Below are 23719 nucleotides of genomic sequence, written 5' to 3'. Positions count from 1 at the left end.
TATCACATGCATATAAAATTTTCACACGAATCATTCAGAATAGAATCAACATAGAGAACAGGTAGGCTTCAGAGAGAGCTTTTCAACAACTGATCATCTGCATGTTTTGAACCAACTGATTGAGAAAGCAAATGAGTATCACCTGAAGCTTTGTATAGGCTAGATTATGAGAAAGTTTTTGACGGTGGAACATAGTGAATTATTTACAGCCTTAAGGAGGATTTGAGTTACCGAAGGGTACGTTAAGATCTTAGAAGACACTTACACAAACGGTACAGCTACAATCCACATAGATAAGGATGTCTCCAAGTCTATCCACATACAGGGGGGAGTACGGCAAGGGGACACAATCTCTCCAAAAATATTCACAGCTGCCATGGAACAAATTTTCAAACAACTAGATTTTAAGAAAGAGGTATTAACATCGATGGAGAGTGGTTAACCAACCTGTGGCTTGCAGATGATGTAGCCCTTACATCACCATCAGTTAAAGACTTGGAAGTTTAGCTTAATAGCTTGAATACTGAGACCAAGAAAATTGGACTGAAAATACACAAAGGGAAAACGAAATACATGACCAACTTTGACACTAGAGAGTCCATTGAAATTGACAACGAACCGATTGAGAAAGTAGATAGTTATCTGGGTAAGACAGTCAAGATGGAAGACATCACAAGAGAGGGAGTCTTACTGAGAATCAAGGCTGACTGATGTTGTTTTGGCAGATACAAAGATACCCTTTGCGATAAAAAGCTACCAATGACATTGAGGAGGCGTATGTACAATCAATGTGTGTCTCTCTACTGTCTATGGTGTTACCCACCATGACTTACGGTGCTGAAACCTGGTCGACAACTAAATATCTGGAACAAAAACTCATCACGATACAGTGAGCCATGGAAAGACGTGTGCTAAACATAACTTAGAATCATGAACAGTGACATAAGAAGTAAAGCTGGAGTCAAAGACATCATGGAAAGGATTGGTGAAGCGAAATGGAGATGGGCAGGACATGTGGCAAGAAAAAATGACAATAGATTGACAAAAAGCGTCACCGAGTAGCAACCAAGAACGGGAAAGCGTAGAAGAGGAAGGCAAAGACGAAGATTACGAGACGAGATAACAGCATGTAGAGGCACCACTTGGTTAAATAATGCGCAAGACAGACAGATATGGAAGGTTTTTGAAGAGGTATTCATACTACAGAAGATAAAATAGCCTAAGTGAGGTGAAGTTACAAATTATTTGTCTTGCCATGAGAAATCAGAAAAGGAATAGCAAAAGCAAAATGAGTGGCACTGAATTCTATATTGAGTCACTTTGACCTTGACAATTGCTGTGTTACCTGGATAAGAAAGTAAATTTACTATAGAGTGTTATAACTATTCTTGTTCTGTTTCTTGCAACGAGATGAATAGTTTAAGACTATTTTCAACAAAGTCAGCCAAAATTAGACATAATTACGTCACAATGATACACTTTTGCCAATAGAGAGTTTGCGATATGAAGTTTGAAACTTGACTGGAACTGGAACCGCGCGCAACTTCATCGATTTGATTTCTTGCTCAAACTTACTTTAACCATGGAAGAAAGAGATAAGAAGGAACCACAACGAACCCATTCACTTTGTTCACTCCCTTTACCGACATTTATATCACATTGTTATTCATGAGGATTTACTTTGATCAATATCCATTAGTTTGGTATTGTACTCCATACATTTGCATGTCTCCTGGAGCGTGTCTCGATGATGATTTGAACTAATGACCTTCCGTGCAAGCACACTACATGATTTTTGATCATCGGTCATTTTCGGTAATTTCCGTGCGTGATCGAATCGATTCGGTGACCCCGTAATTTTCCGAAAAGAACACTATTGTTGCATGCTGGGAAGGTTTGACTTGACAACAAGATGGCGCCCTTCATCTCTATCTTCCATTTTGCCCAATTTTCCGGAACTTTGATGACTTTTTTCTCAGAGTTGGCAGTCTTTGGCACTGAAACGAGTTAGCTAGTTAAGATTATACACATGTAAGCTATTAAATTCATCAGGTTTCATGTACCGGACTCAACCGGAACATTTTGAATTATTTAAGAACATTGCATCTATTTTTCATCGAAAATTTACGCAATGAAGTCTTACCTTATTTGATCAAGATGAAACTTGGCAAAAACGGCCGATATTGGTGAACCTTTCGATGTTCTTAAAGTACATTTTCTACACAACACGATCGAGAAAACAGTTTGACTGTAAACCCCAAAATAAAGCTACTATGCATGCTCAAAGCATCAGGGAAATTCCAGAATCATACTTCCGGTAGCGTTTGTTTTTCGTGGATGGGTTTGTTATAGTTTTTTTTTTCAGTAATGATTTCGCCAAGCAGCGATCGCGGTAAATGGATTATACATGAAAGGAAGTACCATTGATGGCTTTTCTTTTCATGCGTCAATAGATAAGCGGATTAAAACTTGGCCGATCGAAGTCGTTGTGGTTCCTTCTTATCTCTTTCTTCCATGCTTTAACGCGAACGTGATGGTTTCTGTAACAACAGCGTCTTGTCCTTTCAACTAGGAACCTGTGCGATCATAAGAAAGGCGTGTAAAAGCGACTGCAACAAAAATCCTCCCTTTTTTTTGCTTAAGAGGTTTGTTGGTAACACTTCAGTACAAAAGGCGCTTCATTTGAATAAACTTGAATGACATGTTTAGGGTGGAGTGAAAAAAACAAAAAAAATTGAGATATTTTTTTGGATAGTTATAAAAACTTGCTTACATATGAAATAAGTAACCTGGCAAAAAATTTGGAAAATTTGAAGCATATCTTGAGGTTCTACAAAGCACCTGAAAACTGTGGAAAAATTACCAAAATTACCCAAATTTACGCATCGCGGCACGAAAGCGCATGTTGAGATGTTAATATATTCATAAGTACACCCTCTAAAACTATGAAATTTGGTTTATATGGCTGTGTGGCTACATTTTACTGCTTAATCCATTGCTTTAATCACAGACAGTGTAGCATGTAACAATTATAAATGATAAGTGTCCCAAAATGGATGAAAACCCTGCCTGAAATTTTGTATATATGGCCAACTTGCACTGCTAATTCTAAAGTTGTAATCACTGTTTACCATTTACCAATTATAAGGGAGTAGTGCCCAAAAATGGATAAAAACGCAGTAACACTGCCTGGACCATTGTTGGGAAGTGGGATATGGGTTGTACCGCAAATAGTAAAGTAAACTTTTTGACATTAGAAAATAGTAAAATTAAATGTTTATAACATTAAATAGTCTGTAGTAGTCACATATGACTAAAAGAAGCATGCCTTAAAAACTACAGATGATGTTGGAATTTAGTGTCAAATTTCGGCATTTTCGATCTTGATTCCAAGCGTGCTCGAATGAATCCGTCGCGACTTTCGGGACCGCACACAACTAATTGCACCAGAATCCATTTAATCACCATTCGTTTCAAAAAGCATATTTAATAACACATCAAAAGTCCCCAAAAATCCAAGTACATTTGACCTTTTCTCCTATAACTCAAGAAATATACATCGGAGATAGGTCAAACTATACCTTTTCTGAATCCTTATGACAAGAACAATAAATTGGTTTTCAGCAAGACTTGACCAAATTTGAAATTTCACCCACGCATAAGCCATATTGGATTTATGCAAATTAGGCACTGTTCCACTACTTTGATTTTTGGGGACTTTTGATATGTTTTTGTGTGAGTTTTTGGGAGATGGACGCATGCAAAATGGATTCTGTTGCAATCAGTGGTGGGTAACTTTTCAATTTGACTAGCCTAGAGGTAATTATGTAGTCTATGAGGAAATATGCAAACTATTGTTCTTAAATATGACGTATTTCCATCATAATTCAGGGCACACTATAGATTCTCGCGTTAACTTCCACTTCCAGCGGCTTTAATGGCAGAGTGGTTTTGAATACATAATCCTTTATAATTCTCTAGACATTAAAGTTTGTGGTTTCAAACTTCATTTCACAAACTCTCTAATAACTCCATAACCGCACGTCATAGATGGGTCAAAGTATACTTTTCTGAATCCTTTTTGCTAGAGGATTAAGATGGTGTGGGTTTTGTGCAAGTTTGAGAAACTTTGATCTTGACCTCCAGTGTAGAGTTCAATGACCTTTTCCACTAAATGGTGGGTGTTGTTAAAATGGCTCCATAGCCTAGATTAATCAACTCTATAGGTACTATTTACTCTGTCAAATACGGCAACTTTAACATAATTTGCACGATTATAAATGGAATTCTTAATATTTTGTGACATATATTATTTATTTATAGCCAAACTGCGCACATAGCTACTTCAATAGTTTAACAAGCCTCATTTAAATACATGGTAATAATTAATAACAAAATGATTGCTCAGTAACGAACTGCCTCTGTGATGGTGATGGTAGTCAAGGTGTAGGTGGTTGTGGTGGTTATGATGGTTGTGGTAGTTGTGGTTTTGGTGGTGGTGGTGGTGGTGGTAGTCATGGTTTAGGTGGTTGGTAGGTGGTGGTTTAGGTGGTGGTTTAGGTGGTGGTGGTGGTGGTTGTGGTGTAGACCAGATGAAAATCCAATTAGTTGATTTTCAATTGGCTACATCGATAACTTGTTTGGTGATTATACTTTCATACAGGTTGCCCAGATAAGGTAACTCAACTATCATTGAATGACTCTGTTACCATACAGTCACCTAACTATCCGGAAGATTACATAAATAACTTTCGCTGTGAGTGGCGTGTGACTCCAGCACCGATGCGTAGAGTCCTGGTGAAATTCATGGATTTCAGGCTTGACTCGATCATAGGTGATGACTTTTTCCACGTTGGAATTATCACCAATCCAAGAGCTCTGGCTTATGACGGTTACAAAACGCCACAAGCACGTATTCTATCTCCAGCGAACGAAAGTTTAATATTCGAATTTATAACTGGACGATATTACACGGATAGAGGATTTTCCTTACTTGTGATGGATGCGGCGAATGAAGGTAAGGTATACAGGTGTTGCGTATTTTCGTGCTCAACGTTCATTGCTCCATGTTTTGAAGTTCATAAACAATAATACAATTTCTAAAGGTTTAAGCTGACATTCAGCACAGCAAATTCAAATAACCTTAATTTTTTGATGTGTGACACACATCTTCATCAGAAGAAGGCAAAAGGACAAGTCCATCACAACATCATAGGATGATTCTGATGAAGATGTGTATCAAACATCGAAATTTCAAGGTTAGTTGAATTTGTTATGCTGAAATATAAATTTCTAGAAAATGATTATGACATATCAAATATAAAATGGGAAAATAAGAAGTTATTTTACATTTATACTATTAGTAAACTTCAGTTCATTTAATGGTCAAATAATGAGACTGAAAACTTATTCTGGTCATTGTCTAATCACACTGCAAATGGACTGAAACACTTCTGAACAACGGATTGCAACATCTATTCATCTGTTGTTTCCGATTAAAGCGCTGACATAATTGGAAATGTTGCCAATCAATATTCCTGAGAGTGTACATTCAACGTCCAGTTTTCAAAATTGGGTGAGTTGTGTTTGGCAGGTGTGAAATACATCGGACTATTAATTAATTCATTCATTGCACTGCCTTGAGGCGCAGTGCTTTCTTTTTACCGCGTTCTTTCTTCTTCTTCTTCTTCTTCTTCTTCTTCTTCTTCTTCTTCTTCTTCTTCTTCTTCTTCTTCTTCTTCTTCTTCTTCTTGCACTGCCGCCTTCAGGGGCAGTGCTTTCTTTTTACCGCGTTCTTTCTTCTTCTTTCTTTCTTCATCTGTCAACATCATAATCACCCATCGTAGCCACATGCTTTCAGCCATGTTGATCATAGTTGGTCACTAGGACCATCACACCACTCTTCGCCATACATACATTCTCCCAGCCACATTTCCCTAACATAATAAGAAATTTAAAAAATACACGGTCTGGATTTGTGCAATTCATAGGAGAATTCTACGTAGGTCCTCAAAAGTTTCTTCCAGATATTGGAGATTAGATTCCCATAAAGACGAAACAGTAATCTTTATGATGAAATTTTTACCATCAATTGAGTGTTAATTTTGACTAAATTCAGAAAATATTTTGGCGTATATAATATTAAAATTAAATTCTCTGCCTCCTAAACCACATAAATTTTAGCACGATTGGGTATCACGAATTGTTATATATGATGAATGCTTCAGTTTTAACACAAAAAATATTTCATTGAAAACCCTCCCACTCGGCGATTTCAAAAAGGTAACCACGCTTCCCTAGAATGTGCAATAAATTAACATTAAAATTTTTCTTATTTTAGCAGCATTCTAGAAACTCTGGCGTACGGCGAGTACTGCTGTATAGGACCATTGAGTGGTGCCACAAATGTCACATGATCCTTTCCGGTCAAAGGTCATCCACTTCTGGTCAGTGGCCGAAAATGTGATTTTCACTAAAAATGCTTCTCCTTCCACATATTACATAGCACCGTGACGTCACTTGCACACATGCATCATCTATGGCCAGTGTCTAAAAGGTATACACAGAATTGGGATCAAAGGTCATTAAGGGGTCACTTACGGTCAAAAACCAAAAATGTTCAACATTTTTTATTAGCCAGAAAAACACATAGCAGAGTCACGGTATGTTCACACATGACTTGTTATTAAATAGTAAATATATAGTATTTTTTCATTTGAGGTCAAAGGTCATTAAGGGACCACTTCCGGTATAAAACGAAAAAATGTAACTGCTAAGAAAAACATAGGACAGTAACGGTATGTTCACACATAAATTGTGGTTACCTTATGTATATGTGGTATTTTTTATATTTAAGCTCAAAGGTCATTAAAGGGTCACTTCCGGTATAAAACGAAATACCTTTAAAATGCTTCTTCTCCCACAAATTACGTAGGACAGTGACACCACTTGCACACATGTATTGTTATAACCCAGTGTCTATGGGGTCCTCACAGATTTAGGCCAAAGGTCATTAAGGGGTCACGTCCGGTATAAAACGAAAAACCTTCAAAAATTTTATTTGCTAAGAAAAAAATAGGACAGTAACGGTATGTTCACACATGAATTTTGGTTACCCAATTCATATGTGGTATTTTTTTTATTTGGGGTCAAAGGTCATTAAGGGGTCACTTCCGGTCTGAGACGAAAACCTTCAAAATGCCAATTCTGCCACAAGTAACATAGCAATTAGCCAATGTCTATGGGCATTTTCATATATTTTGGGGTCAAAGGTCATTAGGGTCACAACACGGCTGTGTTCGTGGTCTTAGACCACAGCTAAGTCTAGTTCTTTCTTTCTTCTTTTTGTGAACCATTTCATTTGCTCTAGCACTCACATGCTTACATCGATTTTGACCTAACTTGGTCACAATGATCATTGACCGTGCCCCTACATGTCACATGAAACACGTTGGGTCAAAGGTCATACAGGGGTCATAGGGGTCAAAAACGTGATTTCAACTCAAAATGCATCTTCTCCTACAAATTATGTAGGACAGTGACGCCACTCGCACACATGCATTGTAATTACCCAGTGTCTATAAGGTGTACACTTTTGGGGTCAAAGGTCATTAAGGGGTCACTTCCGGTATAAAACAAAATACCTTCAAATGTTTTTATTAGCTAAGGAAAACATAGGACAGTAACGGTATGTTCACATAAGGTCATCCACTTCCGGTCAGTGGCCAAAAACATGATTTTCACTAAAAATGCTTCTTCTTCCACATATTACATAGCACCGTGACGTCACTTGCACACATGCATTATCTATGGCCAGTGTCTAAAAGTTCTTCACAGATTTGGGATCAAAGGTCATTAAGGGGTCACTTCCGGTCAAAAACCAAAAATGTTCAACATTTTTTATTAGCCAGAAAAAACATAGCATAGTATCGGTATGTTCATAAATGACTTGTTATCACATAGTAAATATATGTTATTTTTTCATTTGGGGTCAAAGGTCATTAAGGGAACACTTCCGGTTAGAAACCAAAATTTTGATTTTCACTAAAAATGCTTCTCCTTCCACATATTACATTGCACGGTGACATCACTTGCACACATGCATAGCCTATTGCCAGTGTCTGAAAGTCTTTCACATAATTGGGATCAAAGTTCATTAAGGGGTCACTTCCGGTCGAAAACCAAAAATGTTCAACATTTTTTATTAGCCAGAAAAAACATAGCAGAGTAACGGTATGTTCACACATGACTTGATATTACATAATTAAAATATAGTTTTTTAATTTGCGGTCAAAGGTCATTAAGGATTCACTTTCGGTTAGAAACCAAAAATTTAGTTTTTCACTAAAAATGCTTCTTCTTCCACATATTACATAGCACCGTGACGTCACTTGCACACATGCATCATCTATGGCCAGTGTCTAAAAGTTTTTCAAAGAATGGGGATCAAAGGTTATTAAGGGGTCACTTCCGGTCAAAACCCAAAAATGTTCAACATTTTTTATTAGCTAGAAAAAACATAGCAGAGTCACGGTATGTTCACATATGACTTGTTATTACATAGTAAATATATGATATTTTTTTAATTTGAGGTCAAAGGTCATTAAGGGGCCACTTCCGGTATAAAACGAAATACGTACTAACATTTTTATTAGCTAACGAAAACACAGGACAGTAACTGTATGTTCACACAAGAATTGTGGTTACCCAGTTTATGTAATGTTTTTGCGGGGTCAAAGGTAATTAAGGGATCACTTCCGGTTTTCAACAAAATACCTGGTGGCAGTGCTCGCGGTCGCAGGTGACCGCAACCGATCGTATATCTAGTTACACAGCCGAGAGCTGTGTTTAGTTTCTTACGAGATGGTCTACCTTTCTTCTGTCAACCTTTACATTTGCTCTAGCACTGACATGCTTGTACCGATTTTGACCTAACTTGGTCACAACCATCATTGACCATGCCCCTACATGTCACATGAAAATTGTGGGGTCAAAGGTCACGCAGGGGTCATAGGGGTCAAAAACGTGATTTCAGCTCAAAATGCATCTTCTCCCACAAATTACGTAGGACAGTGACGCCACTTGCACACATGCATTGTTATTACCCAGTGTCTATAGGGTGTACACAGATTTGGGGTTAAAAGTCATTAAGGGGTTACTTCCGGTATAAATCGAAATATCTTCAAAATATTTTATTAGCTAAGAAAAACATAGGAGAGTGATGGTATGTTCACACATGAATTGTGTTTACCCAATGTATATGTGGTATTTTTTTTATTTGGGGTCAAAGGTTATTAAGGGGTCACTTCCTGTATAGAACAAAATTTTATCAGCCAAGAAAAACATAGCACACTGACGGTATATTCACACATGAATTGATGTCACATAGTGTACACGTGGTATTTTTTCGACGGGGTCAAAGGTCATTAAGGGTCACTTTCGATGTCTGACCGAATACCTTCAAAATACTTCTTCAAAGGTTCTTTCGATAGTATTAACCAATTACCTATAATAGATAATTGTTCTTTGCTTTTGGTGCTAAAACGCTCGTTTATGTTGCATCAAGTAAATAATTAACTCAGATCCGTATAAATTGTAACAATTTAGCTCAGTGTCTTCTTTTAAAAAGAACTATTTCACGGGTTATAGGCCATGGGACAAGGCTTGCTAAGTGCTTCAGAAAGTAGTTTTCGTTCTCCCTTTCTGGGTAGAGGATGGTTTATACATGAAAATATAGCTATTATATCACTGATCAATAATATAACATTTCCCACTTTCAAAAGTTGCACGTTACTGTGTAATTTAGGAGTTATTTGGGGTTAAAAATGTGTTGTTCGTGATTTTTTTCCATTTTTGCCCAAAAATGTCAAATATTAAAATAGCTGTAACTTTCAAAATAAATTGAGTAGAAATTTCATTTCTATTGTAGATGTTACATATTACATGGATGTCTAACACTGGTGAATAAAAATGTCACAGCACAACTCTAAAATATAAAAAAAAAAAGGCAAAAACCATATTTTTGTGCTATTTCGGCCATTTTTGAGTTAAAAATGTAATTTTTGCATGGGGAAAAAATAAATATAAATTGTATTGATTTAAAAAATATGTCATTATGTCAACCTAGTTATTCTGAACAAAAAAGTTAATGATGGTGAATGTCTGTGACCTATAGTTTTTGATCTATGGCCCTTTCAAATTCATATATGGACTAAAATAGCATGTTTTTGTTCAATATTTCCAATATTGCGCCAAAAATGGTCCTTTATGGCCATTTTAACCAACTTGTTAGTTTTTGGAAAGTGGGAACTTCACTTAATAATATGAACATGTAATTGTACTTTAATGTTAAGCTATTTCAAGATCCACTAGTATGCCCACTACCGTGGTAGCAGCAATTTTATCTACTTTCAATGCAGTAAAATGATGACTAAAATGATTTTGCTGCATTGAAAGTAGTAAAATTGACGATATAATTGCTTCTGCCATTGAAACCGAGCTACCAGTGGATCTACAACTAGCTTAAAATGAAAGTACTATAATATATCCATAATATATATGAAGTTCCCACTTTCCAAACACTGAAAATTTTGTTAAAATTACAAAAAAGTACCATTTTCAGCCTAATATTGGAAAAATTGACAAAAACATGCTATTTTAGTCCATATATGAATTTGAAAGGGCCATAGATCAAAAACTATAGGTCACAAACATTCACCAAGAAAATATATATATTTTTTTTTTCCCATGCAAAAATTACATTTTTAGGTCAAAAATGGCCAAAATAGCACAAAAATATGGTTTTTGCCATTTTTTTTATATTTTAGAGTTGTGCTATGACATTTTTATTCACCAGTGTTGGAAATCCATATGACATGTAACATCTACAATAGAAATAAAATTTCTACTCAATTTATTTTTAAAGTTACATCTATTTTAATATTTGACATTTTTAAACAAAAATGGAAAAAAATCACGAAAAAACACATTTTTAACCCCAAATAACTCCTAAATGAGTAAAGTAAAACGTGGGAACTTTTTGGATATTAATTCAGACATATATTTACTCTTGATTTGTTATGTTTTTATGTTCTGCCCAAGAGTGGACTACGGAAGTGAAAAATAAATGCCCATGTCCCATAGTCTATTACACATTTTGGACTCGGAAGGTTACGGTGAACAATCATGCGTTGTGTTTACCCAATGTATATGTGGTATTTTTATTTGGGGTCATTAAGGGGTCACTACCGGTATAAAACGAAATACAAAAAATTGTATCAGCCAAGAAAAACATCACAGTGATGGTATGTTCACAAATGAATTGTGTTTGTATATAAGTGGTATTTTTTATTTGCGTTCAAATGTCATTAAGGGGTCACTGCTGGTCCGAGATCAGATTCCTTCAAAATACCTCTTCTGCCACAAATAACATAGCAGAGTGATGCTACAAGCACACACGCATTGACATTAGCCAATGTATATGGAGGGTTAATAGATTTTGGGGTCAAAGGTCATTAAGGGGTCCCCCCTCGGCTGTGTTTGTGGTCTTAGACCACAGCTAAGTCTAGTTTCTTCTTCTTTCTTCTGTCAACATCATAATCAGCCATCGTAGCCATGTGCTTTCAGCCATGTTGATCATAGTTAGTCACTAGGACTATTGAGTTGTGCCACAAATGTCACATGATCATTTCCGGTCAAAGGTCATCCACTTCAGGTCAGTGGCCAAAAACGTGACTTTTACTAAAATGCTACTCCTTCCACATATAACATAGCATCGTAACGTCACTTGCACACATGCATCACCTATAGCCAGTGTTTAAAAGTTCTTCACAGAATTGGGATCAAAGGTCATTAAGGGGTCACTGCCGGTCAAAAACCAAAACATTTTTATTAGCCAGAAGAAACATAGCAGAGTAACGTTATGTTCACACATGACTTGTTGTTACATAGTATATATAGTATTTTTTCATTTGAGGTCAAAGGTCATTTAGGGGTCACTTCCGGTCAAAAACCAAAATGTTCAAAAATTTTTATTAGCCAGAAAAAAACATAGCAGAGTCACGGTATGTTCACACATGACTTGTTATTACATAGTAAAAAAAATTGTTAGCTAAGGAAAACACAGGACAGTAACGATATGTTCACACAAGAATAATTGTGGTTACCCAGTTTATATGTAATATTTTTGCGGGGTCAAAGGTGATTAAGGGGTCACTTCCGGTGTTAAACAAAATACCTGGTGGCAGTGCTCGCGGTCGCAACTGCAACCATCTAGTCTATTTTATTTCTTAGGCCCACATATTATCACGTCCTCTCGCTCCTTTTCCCAACCCCTTCTCCCTCTCTCCCCTTCTCCCTTCCCTCTTTCTTTCTTTTTCTTTTTGTCTTCCTCCCCTCCCCTCTCGAGTTCTTGTTTTATTTCGCGTTTAAAAACTTATATATCATAAAGCTTTAAAATCATGGGCGTATTTGTGGGGCTTTGGGGGCGCCAGACCCCAGGCTGAAAAACGTGGCGGCAAAACAAAAGAAGAAAAAGAAAAAGAAACGGATAGAAAAAAACGGAAAAAACAAGCAGAGAAAAAAGAAAGAGAAAAAAAAAAGGAAAGAGAAAAGAACATTACGCTTATCACCTATAAAGGGCGATACATTTAAGTAGGGTGGAGTGTAATCCGGCAAAATAGGGGATAGAGAGAGAGAGCCCTATTAGGCCTACTGGGTGGCACATGCAAGGAGGGCGGCTTGTGGGCGACACATACGAGGTGGGCGGTATAAGGAGGCTGGCTTGTAAACAAATACATGTCAGTCACGGGGTCAGTCACCCATAAAGGGCGGCACATGGTAACTTGTAACCAGGTGAAAAGAGGGGAGGAAAGGTAAAACAGGCGTTATAACTAAATCATAATATGCCTACAAGGTGACCTATACAACATTGTACAAGGAGGGTGGCTTGTGACGGGCGGCATACAAGGAGGGCGGTTTGTTACAAGGACAAAAGAAGAGGGAGGGAGGAGAAAAAAACGTTTGTCAGTCATCACTAAAGGGCGGCACATTGTGACTTGTAACCAGGAGAAAATAGGAGTGGAAAAGTAGATCACGCTTTATGGGCCTTCAACAAAACTAATTATAAAAGGCGTATTTAAAACTAGGAGAGCCAATGGGGGAACGTGCCACCTCTTGTTTGGATTCAGCGCCCCCTCGATGGATTTTGAGTCCTCCCAAGCAGTGGAAATCTAAATGTTCGTGTGCTTCGCCCGAATTTCAGCAAAACTAATCATTATGAAAGGCATATTCAACAACTCCTCCTATACCTTTGTACAGGAGCCAACCGTTGTTAATTCGTGATGAATCAACACTTTTACTGAAGCGTATACGCGAACGCGAGCGAGACTACGCGTTACGCGAGAGCGCGTAAAATTCGTCATGCCTGGAACCTTTGTGCGTATGCAAGCTTACAAGTTGAATTCAGTATTTTCAGATAGCGGCTAAATTTTGCCGTTTTATTCTGTAGTTTTATTGATGATATTCACAGAGAAATCATCGAAGTTTTTGTAAGGCTCAGTGACAATGATTAACTGACATTTCCCCGTGAAATAATCGTGAATTATACGATCTTTAGCTTCTTTTCGTTGCGTCCGGCGCGTCTGCGTGGTTTACTTCGCTCGGGCAGCTAAAGCTGCCCTCGCGAAGTAAACCACGCAGACGACGCGGCCGCATGTTAAACGGTGATGAACAACGGTGAAACATGATTGAATCCCTAATTAAAAACTAGGGGAGTCAATGGGGGGAACGTGCCGCCCGTGTTGAATTCAGAGGGTCAGAAAACAAAAACAAATACCGCATGATCAGAGGCGTAACCAGGGGAGTCAAGTGGAAACGTGCCCCCTCAATGGATCTTGAGCCCTTCCAAGCGGTGAAAATCTATTTTTGCGCGCTTCGCGCGAATTAAAAAAATAATCATTATGAAAGACCGTTTTAAAAGGGCAAAATCAGAGAGTGATGAGAAAAACAAAGAAATAACGCATAACCATTGGCTTTGACATGAAAGTCAAAATGGGGGAACACAATATCAAATACCCCCCCCCCCCAGCGTTTCGGCAGATCTGGTCAGTAATAATATCTAAATTAAAATTTGGGGCGTTTTACTTCATCTCGAGAGAAATCATGCAGTGGGGGCAAAAATTACAACAACAAGTCCTGCAGCCCATACCATTCCTCTTGTGTTTCAGCTTTATTTGTCTCAATATCTAAGTGCACACACTGCTGGGTCATTCTCCCTTAATGTTTTTTTTTAAATTTAGTTCATTATTATTTTCTAATTTCAAAAATCGGATGGGAAATATTTGAGTTTAGGCCCTCATTTACAAAGTAAAAATGCGACTTTCAGCATTTTTTCCCTAAAATTATAAAGCCTTGTTGATTTGTTTTTAATTATGTTTAGTTTTATAGGCCTACTATCAAAATGGAATGCGTGGTGGGATAGCATAGGCGTAAATTCCGAGGGGATGGGGGTTACCCTCCCCCTCCCCCATATTTTAATAAGGGGAATGGTCCATACAGTCACCCCCCCCCCCATGTTGACGCCTGCATGTGGATTTCTGACCAAATTACCCTCATATTTGGCCAAGGCCCTGTTTGCCTAAATATTGCCAATTTTTGCGCTCCACGGGCGACTTTGTTCCTTTTGCAACATATTTCATCATTTTAGCTTCAATAGGCATATGGCAAAAAATATTTTGCTCACTTCGCGCGCATTTGTACCGTAAACGTATTCTGTCCCAAAATGGTGGCGGATTCACAATACTTCGGGATATATTTTCCAACCCCATCCTCCCAAATGTCAAAAAGAAATCTACGCCACTGTGGGATAGAAAACGTTTTACGTTCATGCAGATACTATTAAAATGGCGACATTTAAACCCTTATTTTCAAAATTGTCAGACTAGGGGGAACCCCTTCCCTTGGGCTTCCCTATAATGCGACAGTGTTTACTTTACCTTAATTACAGCCTGCCATTCATTTTTTTTTAATTGTGCACCAAATGACTTCAATTGGATTGAGTGTAGGCATGGTTTGTAAATCTTATCCTACATAAACTGAAGTCTAAGTCTAAACATGATGATAATATTTCACTGTGAGACATTTGAAGACCTGAGCGCAAGTCCACTTGGCCCCTGAACATGTATACACTAAAGTTACGTATTGTTTCTTAGGGTTTGATGTGTAATACATGTTCAGGGGCCAAAACCCCATGAAATGTTATGAAAGATCTTGTTTGGCCCCTGAACAAGTATTAAACATTATTAAACTATAAGAAACTATACGTAACTTTAGTGCATACATGTTCAGGGGCCAAGTGGACTTACGGTCTTCTTGCGCTCAGGTCTTCATTGATTAAATCAGCCAGTGTGGGCTCTCAGGAAAAGTTCGTTCCAACCACATTACGCTCGTATGTTAGAAGTGTTTAGGTAACTGTTTTTTATTATTCTTTGCTAAGGGACCGTTCATAAATACTTTGGTGGGGGGACTGGGCACTTTGGAGTCAAAACTTTTTTGACCCCCTCCCCTCCAGAAAACCTGAAACTTTTTTGACCCCCCTCTTTAGACATACAACATTTTTGGACCCCCCCCCCCCTTTTTTTTCCAATAGGTTAAAAACAGTCTGGGTCTGGTTTTTCACATGCTGTGACTTGTATGAAGTTTAATTTCAATTTATGCATTCTAATTTTTTGAAAATACATAATTATGTTTCATTCTTATAACTAATAATTAAATAAATAAACACAAAAAAGGGAAATTGACAGTGGCGTAGATAGGGCTTGTGGCGCCCAGGGCTAAGGATAGGTGTCGCCCTCGATTCTTGCAATAATTGGCACAAATAGGACCTACCACTAATTAATTTTGGTTATAATGAAGTTGAATATCGGTTTTAGATTGATCTTTCCAATGATTTTGTGCTGAAATGTCCCCACCTGCCCCCTGTCGCTATGCCACTGGAAATTGAGAGCAACATCTGGGCACATACTGAAGAATTTTAATGCTTTAAGACTTGTTTAATTATCAGTGGGATACATATATATACATATACCCTTTTCTTATAGAGACTGTACAAAACATGTAAAAGTCTTTGAGCTTCCAAATAGGCTTTAATGGGATACTGGTAATGAGCGCGCGTAGCGCGACAAAAAAATGTATTTTTACATACGTAAAAAAAGGGCTTCATTGGTACAAAATTTTGTATGCTCTTGTTCTTTTGGTATTTTTTTGTTTAAAACTTTTTTGGCCCCCCCCCCCCCTCCTTTAGTAACCAAAACTTTTTGTCCCCCCCCCCCTACGTTTTGCCCAGCCCCCACTAAAGTATTTATGAACTGTCCCTAAAGTTTGCTTTCCTTGATTTGAATCATCTTTTAACTGTTTATTTTTCTAGAATATGACATGTGCCCCAATGGTTTGGAGATCGTAAGCGAGACTTACGCTTGCTATGGTAAGTACAGTACACGGTATGTGCATGTGTGGAGACAAATTGCTAAGTTAAGGGATCTGGAATGAGCGTTTTGAGCGTTTCGACAGTATTTTTGTGGGACATGAGAGCACATCAGACATATCGAATTGCATTCTGAATACGAAGAATGTCTTTCTGATATCAAATAATTTTCGTTCAGCTTTGGTCGCACTTTTGCAAAAGTGCATTGACCTTAGACTTTTTGACCTCTGGAGGTTGCGTAGAACTTGACTTTCATCACGTATATGGTCAATTCCAGCGAAAGCAGGACAAAATTCTCTCTATGTTAACTTTCCACTTTAAAATGTCATTAATAAAGGAAATCACGTTATTGATGGAGCATATCATGTCACGTCCAATGTGCTCTCTTTGTGCATATAGGCCTTTACTAGCAAGTCATACCAGGGGACAAGTTATGATAGCTTAAATGAATTGGCGTTACCCACGAATTCAAAGATAAAGCACCATATATGTCATTGAATGTCCTTCAATCAAAATGAAATTATTACCGTTAGAAAGACGTTTGCATGATCTCTCATCATATGTAAAACGATTGAATTCCACCAAAGTTTGTGGACTCTAGAAAGAAACACAATAAAGGTAATTTCTACAACATTTTGCATTTGACATAAACTCTGATATGCTGAAGGACATAATGATAAGAATGGAAACAATGCTGTCAAAACGAATGGATGTTTTACAAGCACAGACCAGTGATATAAATGAAAAGGCAAATAAAAATGAAAAGGACATCAGTGAAATGATAGAATCAGTAGAACAAAATGCTGCTGATATTAAAGACTTTGTGAATAAGACCTTGCCACAGATATTAAACAAGGAACGAGATGACTTAGATGAGAGAGTTACATGACCGAAAACAAAATCTGGTATTTTATGGTATCCCTCAAACAAAGCACGAGACGGGATCACAAGCCGCTGAGAAAATTAGAAAAGCTCTACAAACCGATTTCGGCTTCAAAGAAAGGGAGAGCAAGAACATATTTCTAGTCAATGCCCATCGCTTACCAAGACGTAAACTAAATGGTCAAGATGGAGAGGAATACGGACAACAACAGCGTCCAGCTCCCGACCCGATTATAGTTCGATTTGGCTGTGTGTGGGATAGAGATTGGGTTTTACAACAACAGAGAAATAGACCATACATCAAAGATAGAACATAGAAGACCGGTAATGGCTTATCCTGACCTAACGGGACAGAGGGAAACTGGTTCAGCACTCAAAACTCTTACGACGTGAAGGGAAAATGACTCGCATCAGAACTGTTCTTCTTGAAGTCATTCTGGAGTTTAAGCAAAAGGGCAGTTGAGGAGTTTGGAATAATGCGTTCCAAATCAGTTATTGAAGTGACTTTTTTATGTAGCCCCAGATGGGTTAAACTTTCAATAATTGCATATAAATGTTTAAAAAACTTGTTCTGCAATAATTATTTTGTTCTGTTTTGATTATGAAATGTTAACGTGATGATGGTGGTAGTGATCAGAGTGATGATGATGATGATGATGGTGGTGGTGGTGGTGGTGGTGGTGGTGGTGGTGGTGGTGGTGGTGGTGGTGGTGGAGGTGATGATGACGGTGGTGGTGGTGGTGTCAGATTAGAACCCAGTAGGTTGAGTTTCAATTGGCTATATCGATAATTTGTTTGGTGGTTTTACTTTCACATAGGTTGCCCGGATGAGATAACTCAACTATCATTGAATGCCTCCGTGACCATACAGTCATCTAGCTATCCGGCATATTACACACATAACCTTCACTGCGAGTGGCGTGTTATTCCAGCACCGATGCATAGGGTCCTAGCTCATTTCCTTGATTTTGAACTTCATCTATATACTGCTAATGATAGGGATTATTTGTATGCAGGAATTATCGGCGATTCAAGAATAATTGCTTATGCCGGTTCCACAACACCGCAAGGACGCATCCTATCTCCAGTGAACGGACCTTTGCTATTTGAATTTGTATCGGGGGAGCACGGAGCCGATCAAGGTTTTTCATTACTTGTAATGGATGAGGCAGGTACTACAGGTAAGATATATTTCAGATATAATATAACACATCACATGAAGTAATTACCCCCTAGTGATAATAACTCAAAATCCATGCATCAAATTACTAAACCTGAAATAGCAAAAGAAACTCAGTTTTGTCCTGCAAAATGATGACTCATTTGTCTTAATAGCCCAAAAAGTTCTACCATGGTGACCCTTTGAATGAAAAAGAGACAAATTCAAAATGTTGTTTTGGTTGCTAGAGTGCCTGTCGTCACTTGGTTAAATACCCCTAATTCTCTTTAACACAGTTTTCAATGGGAAAAAAGTCGTTTCAAGGACGAATTTCTCGTATATGAAACTCTCACAGCGGAAAGACATTATTACCAATTAAGAGTAGAATAGTCCGACGAGTAGGACCTTTTTTTCTAAGTTACCAGACTATACACATTTCACACTATGATCACTATCTCACATGGCGCAAGAAAGACGAAGTCCAGTGACCGCGCCGCCCAATTCGGGAGGAGCGGTTAGTGGATTTTTGTGGTTAATCTTTCTTGAGCAATCAGTAGAGTATAGTTGATAACTAAGAAAAAACAGGTCCTACTCGTCGGACTAGAGTAGAATATTGTGATTTTCAAAAAATGAAAATTATTTGATATCAGAAAAACATGCTTCGTATTCAGAATGCAATTCGATAGATCTGAGGTACTCTCATGTCCCACAAAAAATACTGTCGAAACGCAATAAACGCTCATTTTAGATCCCTTAAGGTCCAAGCTTGCCAATGGTATGCCACTTATTGGTTTTTACCCAACCGATAACACTGCAACGCAGTAGTTAATATGATACCTCCACACCACTCAAATATACCACTTTTGTGGGGGACTGGCTCTATAATCCGAAGGTTCTAAAATCCGAAGGTTCTTTAGTCCGAAGGTTCGCTAGTCCGAACACGTGTTCATAGCATTCGTTAGTCCGAATTTTAAAAGAGGTTCTCTAGTCCGAAAAAAATTGAAAAGAGGTTCTTTATTCCGACGGTTCTTTATTTCGAAGGTTCTATAGTCCGAATTTTAAAAACGGTTCTCTAGTACGAATATGAAAATAGTCTCTATAGTCCGAATTTAAAAAGGGTTCTATAGTCCGAATATGAAAATAGTCTCTATAGTACGAATTTTAAAAGGGTTCTATAGTCCGAATATAGAAATAGGCTCTATAAGCCGAATTCAAAAAAGGGTTCTCTAGTCCGAAATTGTAAAACGGTTCTATAGTCCGAAACGGATACCGTGTTCTTTAGTCCGAATCAGTAAAAAGGTTCTATAGTCCGAATTTTTAAAACATTAACATATACTGCGCCCTCTAGCTAGATAATACTAAAGCAGAGTCTATGGCAAACGGGATATGACGCTACTGCTATTAAAAGGGCGCACACCACCAAATCACGATGTAATGACGATGTAATGTAGATGGATTACGGTAAAAACAAAAATATTTTTAGCTGTGGAAAAAAGAGAGGCTTGTTATAACATAAATAAATATTTGAGACCTACACATGAACTTGGATCGCCCAACAAGTTGCATAACACAATTTTTTAATAAAGTAGGCCGTCGGATTGAAAAATGGCCAGAAACGGGTTTTCAGGGTTTACCCTGAACGGGTCGAAAATGAAAAACGGATACAAATGAAGAAAATATCACCAGAATAAAGGTGAACGTAAATGTATGCTACGAAAAATATCCAGAGAAACCAACCATGTTGAACTTCAGCGGATTTGTATTTAACAAGTGATGATTTGACACTGAAACAAATGATAAAAATAAAATTCGGACTATAGAACCCGTTTACCAATTCGGACTAAAGAACACGGTATCCGGTTCGGACTATAGAACCGTTTTGCAATTTCGGACTATAGAACCTTTTTTTCAAATTCGGACTATAGAGCCTATTTTCATATTCGGACTATACAACCCTTTTTAAAATTCGGACTATAGAGCCTATTTTCATATTCGGACTAGAGAACCGCTTTTAAAATTCGGATTAAAGAACCTTTTTTAATATTCGGATTAGGGAACCTTTTTTGAAATTCGGACTATAGAACCTTCGAAATAAGGAACCGTCGGAATAAAGAACCTTCGTAATAAAGAACCGTCGGATTAAAGAACCTTCGGACTAAAGAACCGTCGGACTAAAGAACATTCGGACTATAGAGCTTCCACCCTTTTGTGGGGGTAATAGAATAGTTAATATTAACATCAATATCAACAATAATCAAAAATATTAAAATCAATATCAATAACAATCCAAACTATTAATATCTATATCAATAATAATCAAAAATATTAACATCAATATCAATAATAATCAAAAATATTACACATATCAATAATAATTTTAAAAAATTAACATAAATATAAGTAATAGATCCTGTGTCATATACTAGGGTACCCAAAAAGGTGGTTCTGTTACATTTTGATGTGCAGCTTGGATTTCAAAACACTGTCTCTTGAGTATTCCTTCACTTAGAAGATTCAATCAGGTCTTAAATTGAGGCTAATTTATTCTATATTATTCATGTTTTTAACCTGTTTTAAAATAATTTTTAATATTTTCTTATGACGTTTGGCATGAAATGTGCCAAGGGTGGTTGAGGATTAGAAGGAGGAGGATTAGGAGGAGGAGGATTAGGAGGAGGGATTCGTATCGTAAATTTGATCTAAAACCCCCATTAAAAATTTGAATCTAGTAAAAAAATGTCTAAATGAACTCCCAGACATCTATACCAAGTAAATAAATACAGAAGGTCATTTAGAAGACTAATACTTGCTCAGAATGATTGTAAATGTAGAAACAAGAGGTGGGGTTACATCCCACCTACTTTGTGTGATTGTTTTTGTTTGTTTTCTCTCATTTTTTAACCGATTTCCATAAAAACGGTGTCAAAATGCTCAGGAGGATGAACCACTTCAAATGAGACGTGTAGGTAAAATGTTTGAAACATTTCATTTTTTACTATGTAACACAAAGGTACCCCCAAGTTCTGACACAGGACCAATAATCAAAAATAGTAAAATCAATATCAATAATAATCAAAACTATTCTTATCAATAACAATCAAAAATATTAACATAAATATCAATTATTATAATCAAAGATATTAATATCAAAAAGTATTACACATATCAATAATAATAAAAAAATTAATATAAATATCAATAATAATCAAAATATCAAAATCAATATCAATAATAATCCAAACTATTATATCAATATCAATAATAATCAAATATATTAACATCAATATATCAATAATGATCAAAAATATTATCATCAATATCAATAATATCAATAATAAACTGACGTCAAAAAATGTCAAAAATCGCACAAAAAGTTTAAAATCGTGGACCATCGTTTAAAAATCGTAACCCATCGCAGACCACCTTTTCCATGGCGCAGGACTCGCAAACGACCCGCCATCAACAGTCAACATCCGTCACCCTCCGCATACAATTCGCAAGTCACTGTCGCACCAAGATCGTTACAATTTCGTCATTTGCCGAATGTGTCGTCAGGGTTCGAGATGTTTTATCGTCAATGGTCGTTGACAACGACTACCAACGAACTTGTGACGACCTCAAAACGACTAAAGACGGCTTCGCACGGTATGGAAACGTCAAAGAAATGAGGGTTGCGGTCTCCAACGAAATCTGAACGGAATCACAACTACTTATTTTGCCGTCATAAAATTTTGCCGACGAACGCGACGAATAATTTCGGTCGTCTGCGGTCGCTAACGGATTCGTCAGCGACAACTAACGGCAACACACGATGAGTGGCGGTAAATTCAAAATTGCAATTCGCAGCTTAACGTCGCTTGCCGTTCACCCCTATTCGTCACAGTATGACCGGGCCTTAAGACGCAGGAGGAAAACACTAGCACCCTGAGAAAAACCTTTTGAAGATCAATCAAAACCATACCAATGAAATGTGACCGTCCACGGCGAATGAGCCGTAAATTCCTCCCCGGTCAATTTTGTTTTATTTCGTGTTTAAACAATAAACATCATAAACTTAAAAATGGTATATCATTTGACTTCAAACGATATCCAGAAGCGGGGTTATGGTTTGTTAAACTTTGCTCCTTCAACAAAATTATAGCTTTTTGCGTTTTTACATGTGTCTCTTTTTCCACATTGTTGGCAATAAATATCAAACAGTCATAATTGGCGGTCATTTCAAATCATCCCCAAGTCAACGAGGTTTAAGAAAGTTCTCTCATTGTTAATTGTTGGTTATGCATACCTGTACAAAATACAATGCCTGGTAACCCACCACTTGAACAGGATTTAGCAATATAAGCAAACAAAGACCAGAGCTATTAAAAGTTATATAGCCATCTAAGGTAGAAGCTTATTATCCACTTCAACAATAGGATTATTGATTGGTTTTTGACTATCGAAATGAGACGGATGCCGGGCCAGCTTAAGTTACCGATGAATACAATTTAGGGAATTTACGGCTCATTTGTGCTGCCGGGTCACAAATTGCCAGAAGAGGTGCACTATGAATGTAGTCAGTAAGGTGAGTCAAACAGGTGTCCGTAGAGAAAAGCCCTCTAAATCCAGACTGGAAGCTGTAAAGGATGTTATTCTAGTATAACACTTCCCACTGAGGAAGGAACCAGTTGGTTCTGAAATATTTGGGAAAATAACCTGGTGAGTGCAGTTGAAAGTTTTAATCTTTTTACTTCTTGTTTACTACCTGCACGTATGAACTTACACAACTGTATAAGAAGTCAATTTGACAAGGATTGCCTGGACATAGTGAGAAAACTGGAACGTGTATCGCTTAAAATCGCACGATACCGGTACCATCTACGGTTTAATCTGAACTGTTTCAATGCTCATATTACACCAAAGAGCCTACGTTTGTCATCTGCCATAAAAGGATACGTAGCGAATAATATTCTAAGGAAAGCAGAACGATCGCTTGTAAATGAACGCATCCACCAAACCAACTTTACTCTAGATATATTGCATGAACAACACCAAGATTGCCTTGTTGAATTACGCGGTCGTCTACCCGAGGAGATCGTTAATAGGGTAATTGAGTTCACAAAGTCGTCACAGTTACATGAACATGAACAGTCAAAAGCTAGACAGGTAAACACATTTCGCAATTTGAAAAATCCGCCCCAACAGGAAAATCGCAAGGG

General features: G+C 37.5%; 1 protein-coding gene across 1 annotated transcript in view; it reads left to right on the top strand.

Moving 5' to 3' along the window:
- Nucleotides 1–23719, top strand: part of LOC140145103 (cubilin-like) — a 114951-nt gene that overhangs the window by 9088 nt on the left and 82144 nt on the right. The window contains exons 3-5 of the mRNA XM_072166882.1: nt 4664–5017; nt 16424–16480; nt 18181–18543. Of these exons, the coding sequence (XP_072022983.1) occupies nt 4664–5017; nt 16424–16480; nt 18181–18543 (774 nt within the window). The remainder of the gene's footprint in view (nt 1–4663; nt 5018–16423; nt 16481–18180; nt 18544–23719) is intronic.

The sequence above is a fragment of the Amphiura filiformis genome, unplaced genomic scaffold, assembly GCF_039555335.1.
Source record: "Amphiura filiformis unplaced genomic scaffold, Afil_fr2py scaffold_135, whole genome shotgun sequence".
NCBI lineage: Eukaryota > Metazoa > Echinodermata > Ophiuroidea > Amphilepidida > Amphiuridae > Amphiura > Amphiura filiformis.
This window is presented reverse-complemented; position numbering and strand designations above follow the sequence as displayed.